The sequence below is a fragment of the Gymnodraco acuticeps genome, unplaced genomic scaffold, assembly GCF_902827175.1.
Source record: "Gymnodraco acuticeps unplaced genomic scaffold, fGymAcu1.1, whole genome shotgun sequence".
Lineage (NCBI taxonomy): Eukaryota > Metazoa > Chordata > Actinopteri > Perciformes > Bathydraconidae > Gymnodraco > Gymnodraco acuticeps.
Window position 1 is genome coordinate 559,915 of NW_022992040.1, and position 11,497 is coordinate 571,411.

Here is an 11,497-nt window from a genome sequence, read left to right on the forward strand (position 1 = left end):
GTGACATATTTATATCTGTTGATGCAATGGCTTTTCTTAGCTTTGTTACTCTCACACATTACCAATAAGCTGGCTACTACATTGCTTGTGGATGGCCTTCAAACTAAAATGTAATGTAAGTGTTTATAATGCAAAACATACTTAGCAAAAAAAGCCTCATGGTTAAGTATAACAGAATATTTCTATCTTCCAGCTTGGGACCATCTTATATCCCTCTAACTGCAGACGTCCCTTGTTGTACGGTGCTTTTCAAATAAAATGTTCACACATTAAGGTGCAACAAGGTAACGTCATGGGTATGTTCTGTGTACATTTACTGCAGCTGTCAGGCAGCTTTCACCTTGCTCAGAATATCCAGGAGTTCATTAATATCTTCTGAACTGGACTCCATCCATCTCGAAAGCATCTACAGAACCGCTACACACTGCACTGCTGTACTGCCCGGCCAAGTCACTATCAAACAAAACTGGTGCAGAAATGAAAGGAAGTTTAAAAATATCATGCACCATCTTTCTCCTAAAGCAGAAAATCAACAGCAACTAAGGTAAGGGCAGGTATTTTGACTCTTAGCATCTTCCTTCAATTCATTGCAAGCACTTAACAAAACAATTAGCACACAGAATCACTCAACCATTAGAGAGTAGCACTAAAAAATAATGCGCAATTATGATAACTGCCCTTAATTTAATCAGTTTTTGGAACAAAAATGTAATGTCAAACTGTCAGGTTTATTTTTGTCCAGTGACGGGCCTCTAACTCTAAAACCTGACACCGAAGGGACTTTGGCCCAAATGGAAAGCAGCAGACCTTTCAAATCTGAGATTAGAAAGGAGGTGACTAAATGTTTATAAATGTCAGTCAGTCAATACCTTTTTTACCGAACATATACATATTGTCGATTAAGCCAGATAATTCTGCATACGTTTTCATGTATTTATTTGCAGGAAAATGCCCGCTCTTACACCTGAATTCACTGAAAATGAATGCATGGTATATCAAGTATATACCTTTACCTAGGCTTTTTAAACGTTTTTAACGTGTTCCTCCTTGACCATGACAACAATGTAAACTGGGTTTTGTCTTACCTTCCAGTTTTATAATCCATAATTTGGGTTTATTGTAGACTCCTAAGAATGCTTCCAGAAAAGCCTTTGCTTGTCTGTCCTCTGATCCTTTCTGTCTCTTTCTATTGACAACAATCCAAAGCAAAAACCTCTATGTACTCCACAGTCCGGTCTTTTAGCATCTGACCAGAGGCCAGCAGTGGGCCCCGGGCCTGGAGACCAGACAGAAATAGAGGAGTAGTCCCACAGAGAGAGTCCACCATGGGGGGACAGAATGACGGCTTGAGCTTGCATGCAGGTCTGTGAGATCCTTTGGTGTCGAGTGTCGACGGATGAAACAAACAGCCTCTCAACTATTTATAAATCTGGACAGCTAACTCACGTCTAGGAGCTGGAGCTAACTGTCACAAAGTAGGAAAGTGTTACAACTGACCTAAGAGGTTGTGGTCCAAACCAGGAGAAAAACCGAATTTCCTAAAGGTGTGTTATTATTGTGGGTGGGTGTAGTTTGGGTGCCCCTATATAAATAACTTATTTGCCCCACACTAGAGTTTCACCCTCTTCCTTGAACGGAATTAACATGTACTATAAGGAGTGTCAACAAGTGGCTCCTGGAAACCATAGACCTGAATGCAGCCCCCTATAGACTGTAGACCAAATAACCAAAGAATACTTTTTAAATGAATTTCCTTTTAAAGAGGTTTTACTTAATGACATGTATATGAGGGCCTCATTTCAACATTAATTTGAACACACGCTTATTAAGGTACTTAAAGTATGGATGTGTAATCTCCCTGACTACAGCCTCACTCACCCTCCAGCTGAAGAGGCCATAAGGGGAGGAACTGTACCTCCCCCTTCCCCCTCCCCCACCTCCCTCCCCTCCTTCAGGCCGCTGCTATAATAGGAGATTGCTGTAGCAGATAGTTTCCTGGGATTCTTGGCGGGTGCAGGGCCAGCCTTGCGGGATGATGGACACACACACATGGGCCTTAATGGAGTCGCACTCCTCCATGTAAACCCACACACACACACACACACACACACACACACACACACACACACACAGATGGTTTTGCATACTAAATTTTGAGAAAAGGCTGAGGTAATCCCTTTTTAACTAATCTCTTTCCTCCCCTCTAAACAACCTCCACCAACTCATCCACCATATTCTCTCCACGTTGGCATCTTTGTCAATCAGTAACATCCATGTCTACATTTCCTTCATGTTGATGAGATAATCAGCCTAACAGATATGAAACATCCTTATTCAGATTTGCTACTTGCTGCAAGCTGTATTGTTTTGTTTTGCTACATACTGATGGCTCTTCAATACTCAGCACTTGTTAAAAAATGTTTTTGATTAGTACAATTTAATTTACAAAAACGTCCCTCAGCAAATATTACTCAGTGTGTGTTAATCTAAAATGATCAATTTACCAACTGAAGTTTAAAATGAAGGCTGGTGTAGTGTCTGGACAAGTTTCCTGCTCCCTAAGTCCCTCTAGTGGACAAACTGAGAACAGGTGTTTAATTCCTATACAGACTGTACTGACATTTATTTTGTATACATATATCCAGTCTTTGCACAGTGCAACTCTCCAACTTTGTTCGAAAAGTATTGGTAATGTGAAGCCAGAGAGGACTGTAAGCATTGATCAGAATCGCTGAGGATGCTCTTCCCCATGCTGAGTAAGGAGGAGCGGATTGTGGTTATGTGGCAGACAGCAGACAGGCACATTACTAGCTGCATTAAGATTATGCTTTGTTTGTATTATCTCCGTTCAGACCTGAGATTAATTGATTCTAATTGATTGGGTTATTGATCAGGTCTGCTACAGGAATGAAAAGCAGAGATGTTTCTGGAGTATGCTGTTTTTGGCCCTTCAGTTGTATGCACTTTAAGTTTGATTTTGGAATCCTTGAAAAGTGAAGATGTAGGTGTTGCACCCAATGTCAAGCAAAATAATGTTATGTATGTGCTATTCTTTCTTAAAAAATACTGTCGCTTTCTGTGCGCTTTTTATTGTCTGGGGAAGGATGCATGTGCACAACGTCTCCCTGTTTCAGGACATATCTCCCCACATCCTTGCAAAATATTTCATTACTGCAACAAAAGAAGCCCATTAACTGCACTGTAAGAACAGAGTTCAACTGCTGTCCCCCATATTCACCATGTTTGTCTGCTTTTCTGGCCGCTCTCCAGCTAATTTGATATAACAATGCTCCACAAAACCGCCTCGGGACTTTTTTTAGGTGACAGAAAATTATCAATGATGCCACATGCACAGCTGAATGTCAACACCAACTTGACTTGTTTATGAAATATTAAAGCAGTGAATTATGGGCCCCATGCAGAACTTAATGATGATCGGAGTCATTATAACTTCAGCATCCTTTGTTTTGGCTAATGATTAAATTCCACAACTACTGTATTCAATTGTGGAGGGATTGAATGTGTTTTTCTCGTCTTTTGAATGAGTTGGCTGGATTCCTTCTTCAATATTGTTTTTTTGTTGTAAAAAGAGCTCATTTATATAAGGATATTGTGTTATCATTAGCTGCCATGTCAGGGGGCTTAACATATTTTCTCTGGTGCTTTCTTAAGGCTAAATCATTATATTAGGACATGATGTTTTTGCTAATATTATTTGTGGCATAGATACAACACAGCACCTACTGTTATGCTACCACATATAAAAAAAGGCTACAATAGGTTCTGATTTTACTTACTGCATTTGGACATTTCTGTCTCAACAGCAGAAATGTATTAGTAGTATTGTGTGTTTTTATAGAAAAATATAGTCTCCCAGTAAAATTAAAATCCCATCAAATCTTAAAAAGTGTAATTGTCGCAAGAAGGTGACTCACAGTCAGTGAAAGTGTCACTTTATTGGAGTATTTAAGGGTATTTACAACATGCACACATAACGTCGTAAAATAAAAAAGGATGTTAGTGCTCTGTGTACAACCTGGCACGACTTCTGACATTATCTCGCTCTTCTATGTCACCAGGGTGTCGCCTCATCAATTATTGAACCAGTACTTCATGGTAATACATAATTTCTTATCAATTATTCATGATAATGTGTGTGTAGTTTACTTAATTGTGTTATTGACTATCAAAAGTAATTTCCTGAAAATCCTCAAGGACGCAAATTGAATCAGCCCAACTGCTGCTTGTGTGCTCTGCGGTTAAGTATTTGCAATGTGATCAGCTGATTCTTAAGTCAATAATCAATGTAGTCAGGAGAAATATTTAGGAACAATCAAATGTATTTCCTGTGAAAAATTCAGTTTGGAGAGGCGTGGTGGAATGTTTTAAAAAATGCAAATTCAACACTGATAAATAGCATATTTCATGTTTAATTGGGTGTATCAAAAAAAATGCTCAGAGAGGGAGGAAGAGAAAGAGGGTGAGCATTCCTAAAAGTAAATAAATAATAAGAGTCACGATTGCTCTCCTCTCCCAGCTTTAAGGGAAACTGATAAATAATGTATCAGAACAGATGGCTGGAGCGAGAGGCAACAGGAGAGGAACATGAGCGACTACATCTTTAATTGTTTTAAAGAACATGTCACAACAGGATGGGTGTGCTCCCTGTCTGCTGGCGCTACAGATGTGCTAACTGAGCGCTCTGTCACTGCATCTGCCTGCCAGGGGTTCACACATGGACATACTGTATTCTGGCACATGTACACATTTACACTAAAAAGTGGCTGAATAATAAAGTGCACTTTCACTTTAAAATCAAAAGAATAAGAGATTGTTTGAGCCCATAAATGACCTGATGGCATAAACATTATATTGCCAAAATTCTCCAAAAGGTCCTCCCTGTCCTGCCATCATCTCTGTACTTACAGTTTACATGCATCAACATTCACAATGTAAGCATCTGTCCTCTTCATGAAAAGAAGAGGACAGATTCTGTATTAGGATTACTTGAATTCACATTATCAAACAGGTTCTGTTTCACACATGTATCTATCTTAGTCCAGCAAATAGAGTCCAAGAGCGTGTGAAGACAGATAGATCCAAAACCACATTGTGCTTCTGTGGGGTTAACAAGGCCCCAAATATTCAGCATTTCTCACAAACAATAATAATTTACTGTCAAATAAATATTTTAATGTTGCATCCATACATTGTGATATCAGTAAAGTCTCCCAGATAGTTTCTGGAGTCGGTCAGTAGTTGTGCTTCGTTGCTCATAGGAACGTAGCAATAACAGGCACGGTCACACAGACTTAGAGTATCAGTTCATCCACGTTAATGTTCAGTGCTTCACTTTTTTTCCAGTGGTTCCTTGGAGCAGTGAGGGTGTTTGTCCGGACTGCTGCCCAGGGACAGGACCTTGGTGGCCGGGCTAGGACTGGAGCTGTCCCCCCCTCTCCCCAGAGCGACGGGCACCTCGATGGGGGGACCCACTGTGGGCCTCGCCAGCCCAGCTGAGCCCATGCCGACTCCAGACAGGACCCCCATGCCGGCCCCGGGCCCCCCGTTCGCCGCACTGAGCAGGTTGGCAGACTGCAGCACAGCCTCCGAGTGCTCGCGGGCCTTCATTCGCAGGGCGGCTACACTGGCTGTGCGGTTTCCCTGACAACCGTAGGGAGGCAGGAAGGACAAGCCCATGGGGTCAGAGACACAGCAGGAGCATAAGCCATTACCTGAAAAACAACCAAAGTGGGACTTGTGGTGAGACTCCTGGAAACCAGATTTTCCTCATCACATCTTAATTATCACCATTGAAAGATGAATGAGAATCATATTTACCTTTCAGTGTGGCGACCTGTGAGAGGGCCTGGGCGTAGGTGGCAGAGTTCAGGAGTGTGCCTGGTATACAAGATGGGAAGAACGGACCACTTGGACCCACTGTCCTGTTCATACTGGGAAAAAAAGGCATACTATTTTAAATTATCTTGTGAAGAAATAAAATTGACAAATTATTCTATTAATACACATACATTTCTAGGATTTTTTTGCAACTATTTTATAACTTTTATCTTACTACAACATGCACGGCAGAGCCACCTTACTCTGCTTTGGTTGTTTCCTTATCAAATTAGTGGGACAGTTTAATTTACAGAAATTAAGTAGATGGTTGTTAGTGTTTCGTGGTTTTAGTTTTTGAAGGAAAGGATTTTGCCTCTTATTTATTTCCATCATTCAAATTAACCTGCCTGCAAATTTGGGACATATAAGCTTTCTGCCACTAGTATGATACTGTTTTACAACAGCTACAAGAATGATATATCTGTATTGTCTCACCTCTGCTGCATCTCCAGCGGGTCTTTCTGCTTTCTGCCGTGGTCCACAGGGGACTGAGAGTTGATGCGAGATGGAGGAGTGCCGTCACTCATCTGCTCTTTTCCTCCTTCAGGGTCTGCGCTCCCTCGCTCTGTCTTCCTCCACTTTGCTCTGCGGTTCTGAAACCAAACCTGCATTACAAAAAGAAAGACAATTAAATTAAATCACCAATTAAAACTGGAAATTGGCTGCTATTCCTGACATATTAGCATCCATTTAGTTAATGTATTGAAGGCAGCTTTATACTCATGGCCAATTGTTTCTTATCAAGTTCTTAATTTCTCTTGTAAAATATTTCGGCATATCACAGATAAACCAATGCAAACCTAAGCACACCAATTGTAAATGTTTTTCAGGATGGGTTTGAATGTGTCACACAAGCACTCTAATTTCCCACAGTATGCAACTTATCCCAAAACTTCCCATCCACACATGCTGAGAACATATAACCAACTTCTAGTATCTTAATCGAATGAAGGTCACTGCCTATAACAACATTTAATTGAGCAATTTTTCATTATCATATTTTAATGACTTCCCACTGACAGTTGTGCTGCCCGAGAGAGAGGCAGCTATGATGAAGTCGTTTATTTCCCTATTTAGTGATTGTTTGACAACATCAGATTCGATTAGGACTTGGTTCTAGCAGGCATTAATCATGATGTGTGAATGGAGGTTAGCGTCGGTGTGCATGTACTCTGCATCCCTCCTATTGTACCAGAGGTACAAATGATGTCAACAGCCACACAAAACATATGCATTCATTCGGCATAAAGAATGGACAACATGTTGGTGGCAGGACAACAATACAACCAATGGACTTATCTCACCCCTGCACCTTCCAACTAGAAGTCGCGCCCCCCCACACACACCCCCGTCTCTGAATGGGCTATAATTGCTCCATTAATCTCAATTTGCAGCGTGCTCTTAATGCGGGGGGAGGCCCATTGACACTTTACAAAAAGGGGGGCAATAGCACTACAACAGAAAGGAAATTTATTTTCTAATAATAATGTAAGTTTAATATCCCTGCATACTGCGGTGGATTCATGTTCAGATTTAATAATAGGAATGTGGTAATCGGATTAGGAGGGGAATAATTTGTTTACAATCCCTAATTTACAGCGCTGGATTCCATTATCAACCCCGACATTGGGTTTAAGCGATAGTAAAATGACCCTGGGGAACAAAAGGCAAACTATTATATTTCCCACAATTAGATCTGTGCGCACAACAAAACCCAAAAGCAAATCTGGAATGCGGGAAATTACATACAGGACACATAACTTAATTACATCTGGCCAAGTTTATAACCGCGCATATGTGCAGGGCAGGACCGGAATATAAATTGACACATTTAAAGGTGTGTGTGTGTGTGTGTGTTTGTGTTTTAAAGTGTGTGTGACAGAGAAAGAGAGAGATTTGAAGGCTGCAGGCTTTGCCCTCTTTTTTTACAGCGTTTATCGTTTTCTGTCTGCGTAACTGGAAAAGGATCTGCATGGATGATGTATTCCTACCTTTGAGACGCGGACAAATTAGCGAGGAACATTATCGCTGGTTAATTATGAATGACCGATTAATCAAGCTAATCTAATATTCACCATTATGTTGATGTTATTAAAGTGCATCGCCGGAATGACAGAGTGCCTTAATTTACCCTCTCTTGCATGGTCAAACGTGCCAGGACACATCACGCTGCTGCTGCCTACCTGCACCCTGGCCTCCGTCAGGTTGATCTTCATGGCCAGCTCCTCCCGGGTGAACACGTCCGGGTAGTGAGTCTGTGAGAACACGGCCTCCAAAGCCTCCAACTGCACAAACACAAAACACCATGAATATTACTTTGAAGACGTTTTCTTTTTTAAACTGATGCATTTGTAGTTTTATTTTTTCCCCTTATTTTTCTTTAATGTTATAATCAGCAGCAGATAGATGCTTGTAAACATGAAATTGCTTTTTGGATGAAAGAGGTAATTATCTTAAAATAGGACTAAATATTGGATTTATATCATATTGACTGCATGCAAAGAAAGGGCCATGTACTCTTATGACCACGTACGCCCTTCCTAAGGACACAATATTGGCTATAGTGATTTCCTCAATTTTAATTTTGTATCAATAATAAATGTGAATCTGTGTTATTCATTTATTTAAAGTTGATCTCGCATTGACACATTATAAAAGTCTTATTTTAGTTTATATAATAAATCTCTGCAAAGGTCCTTCATTTTTGTAAACTTTGCCAAGTGTTTTATTATGTTTCTACTTGTACTTGTTATCATAGTGCTGCATGCTAGTTTGGCTCTTAGTAAAGTTCCATGGATTTCTTAATAAGGATATTTTCGTGGTGGAAAATTCTTACCTGTTGCAAAGTGAAAGTAGTTCTGTTTCTGCGTTGTTTTCTACGCAAAAATCCATCATCAAAATCAGCCGGGGCGTGGTTACCAAAGCTGCTTGAATTCACTGTAAAAAGAAAAAAAAGTGTATTCGAGAGAGTTCAGCCAATACAATTAGTATGACGATTGCACCTTTCTTTTAAAAATAATTCAGTCAGTCTGTTAACAAGATAACTTGGATTAATGAACTGTATAAAAAAGAAATACAGGCTAAATAATACTTGGCCTAAGTAGACCAGATCTTTGGCACATTTTGTATTTCCATTAGTTGCATGAAACATTGATGTTGGGTGTCTGAGGGGAACCATGACGGACTAAGAGCCATGACACCTAACATCTGTGCCCGGGACAAAACGCCCCCTCTGCCCCGGGGCCAAACCACCAGCGCTTTCACCAAAACAGCCTGCAGATTGACATAGCAGAGGGAAAATCTGACTAAATCCTTGATATTCTCATTTGAAATTGTGGTAAATAGAAACATATTAAGCAGCCAACCCTTTCAAGTTTACGTTAGGAAGATGAAAAATACTGTTTGTGCTATTAGGTCGATCAATCTAGAAATCTTTGAAATTACCAATTTATAAAAATCACTTTTATGTAAAAAAATATGATTAATTAAAGAAGATCATAACAATACAAATACAAACATTAACTCTCGGTCCTCTCCAACAATAACAACACACACACACACACACACACACACACACACACACACACACACACACACACACACACACACACACACACTTTGTGCGCATAATTACGCAGCCTGAGCATCACAAACTTTCCCAACACGCATCGATAGAGACACTTGAAATAACTCGCAGCTGTATGAAATAAACTAAGGTCGCTGTAAAAACGCAATAGAGTCAACTCACATGTATTGGTGCGACAACACTCTCCGTCCAGCTGTGGCGGACAGTGAAAGTAGAACATCCTGGCGCGTCTCCGAGCGGCAAAACTAAACCTGGAACAGAGACAAAAGTTTCAGCCAAAAGCGTCGGATCTCCTTCAGCCGCTACTGTGCAACACAGATCTGTGCTGGAAAAATCGGACACATTAAGTCGTCCTTAAAAAAGAGGTGGAGACTTGGGAAGATTCAAAGTTGGTGTGAGATGAGCATCTATACCTGCAGAGAGGATGCTGATGTGAGTGAGTTCCAGCTCTGGAGAGAAGTGGCTGCTGCACCTCCACTGACTCAGACTGGGAGTGTCCACATCTCTCTCTCCCTCTCCCCCCTCTCTCTACCTCTCTCTCTATCTCTCTTACACACACACACACACACACACACACACCACACACACACACACACACACACACACACACACACACACACACACACACACACACCACACACACACACACACACACACACACACACACACACACACACACACACACACACACACACACACACACACACACGCACACAGCACACAGCACACACATCTCTCTCGCTCTGGGAGTGTCCAGATGTCTCTATAACTGTATAACTGTCTACAGAGTGTTGAGGCTTTCAGCTAGTGTCGCAGAATCTCACGCCTAATTGGTCCTAATCGGATTATCAGGGCTTTGTCTCTCTCACCCCCAACCCCTGGTGTGTGTGTGCGTGCATGTGTGTGTGCATATGCGTGTCAGAGAAATATAGAAAGGGAGAGAGGGAGTTATACCCAGGGTGGCAAACGGCAGCTTTGCTATTGTGCCAACAAAATTCATCACAAGTGATTGTTATTCCAGAGTCAAGCATATTCCCTAACCATAAACATGCACACATACGCGCTGCACTTTTTATTTGGTTCTTTCATATATTAAAAAAAGGAGGATGACTGCTTTTGGGTTTTAGATTGACTGTCGGGTGGGTTAATTGCTCGTCAGGGTGTGTTAGGGGGTCCACTTTACAAGGGGTTGCGCATGTAGAACACTCACAAGGCCAAATTTTTGATTTTGTTCACAGCAAGGGGTCCTGCGATTTATTTCGCTTCCTCAGATAAATGATCTGCTCCGGGACCCTTTCAATTAGTTTTAAAGCGCATCTGGGACGGCAGAGCGCAGACGCCATGCGTCTCTGAGGTGGAGGCAAAATGAGGCTTCGAGAAGCAGCTGAAATTTAGAAGAGGAGTGCGGGATTGGACTAAACCATATAAAGTGCAGAAAATCCCTTCTAATGGCGCGTAATTGGTTCTGTAATATCATTACAGGCGGATAATGGCCAGTTACAGGGCCCCGCGCTATTAAGGGTTTCCCTGGCGTGCAGCGTTTATGTTATTAAAGGGGGAATATAATGATATTTTAGTTATTAAATGCGCGTAATTAATTTATGCACCACTGAAAATAAAGTTGTTATTATGACCTCGGTGAGGTGCGTGGAGAAAATTGAAATCAAATAACGGTTGATAACTTTATCCCAATATTTGATCTAGACAAGTCTGACGAGAGCAGAGGCCTGAATTAGTGTGTGTCTGGATGTGTGTGTGTGGATGTGTGTGCTTCCTGTCAGCGGCTTCCTCTCCTCCTGTAATGGGGGCTTAAGTGAATAAATGAAATTACACTTATCTTCGTTGGTTAGAAACAATTTTACAAGTGAAATGTAACTAGATTTGGCAGATTTCAAATCCCATGTTTACATACTTTCGACAGTTATTTAATTTCAATACCTTGGTCAGCTCTGCACGCAAATCAAAATCCTTAATGGTCTAACTGAGACAGTGATCTTAAATACTATTGAACTT

General features: G+C 41.0%; 2 protein-coding genes and 1 long non-coding RNA gene across 4 annotated transcripts in view; 1 reads left to right on the top strand and 2 right to left on the bottom strand.

The window, feature by feature from the left end:
* LOC117536751 (titin homolog) overlaps positions 1-1,566 on the bottom strand; it is a 15,760-nt gene extending 14,194 nt beyond the window's left edge. Inside the window, exon 1 of the mRNA XM_034201749.1 lies at positions 1,086-1,566. The gene's annotated coding sequence lies outside the window, so the exon portion shown is untranslated. The remainder of the gene's footprint in view (positions 1-1,085) is intronic.
* Positions 1-6,024, top strand: part of LOC117536758 — a 27,130-nt gene extending 21,106 nt beyond the window's left edge. For both annotated transcript variants that reach the window (XR_004567615.1, XR_004567616.1), the window contains 2 exons: positions 5,365-5,760; positions 5,846-6,024. This is a non-coding gene — a long non-coding RNA (uncharacterized LOC117536758). The remainder of the gene's footprint in view (positions 1-5,364; positions 5,761-5,845) is intronic.
* drgx (dorsal root ganglia homeobox) lies at positions 4,607-9,970 on the bottom strand. The gene is made up of 7 exons (XM_034201759.1): positions 9,898-9,970; positions 9,647-9,735; positions 8,735-8,835; positions 8,082-8,183; positions 6,334-6,503; positions 5,839-5,951; positions 4,607-5,732 (listed from the first exon to the last, which is right to left on the bottom strand). Exons 2-7 carry the CDS (start codon positions 9,702-9,704, stop codon positions 5,350-5,352), a joined length of 927 nt encoding a protein of 308 aa, XP_034057650.1. The 5' UTR covers positions 9,705-9,735; positions 9,898-9,970; the 3' UTR covers positions 4,607-5,349.
* Between the last annotated feature and the right edge of the window lie 1,527 nt (positions 9,971-11,497).

Bases quoted from the DNA above. Each gene is read 5' to 3' on its own strand.
- drgx (XM_034201759.1), bottom strand. From the start codon at position 9,704: ATGTTCTACTTTCACTGTCCGCCACAGCTGGACGGAGAGTGTTGTCGC. The intron at 6,504-8,081 runs GTAGGCAGCAGC...TTTGTAATGCAG, and splicing joins TGACGGAGGCCAGGGTGCAG to GTTTGGTTTCAGAACCGCAG. The intron at 5,733-5,838 runs GTAAATATGATT...GTTGTTTTTCAG, and splicing joins ACAGGTCGCCACACTGAAAG to GTAATGGCTTATGCTCCTGC.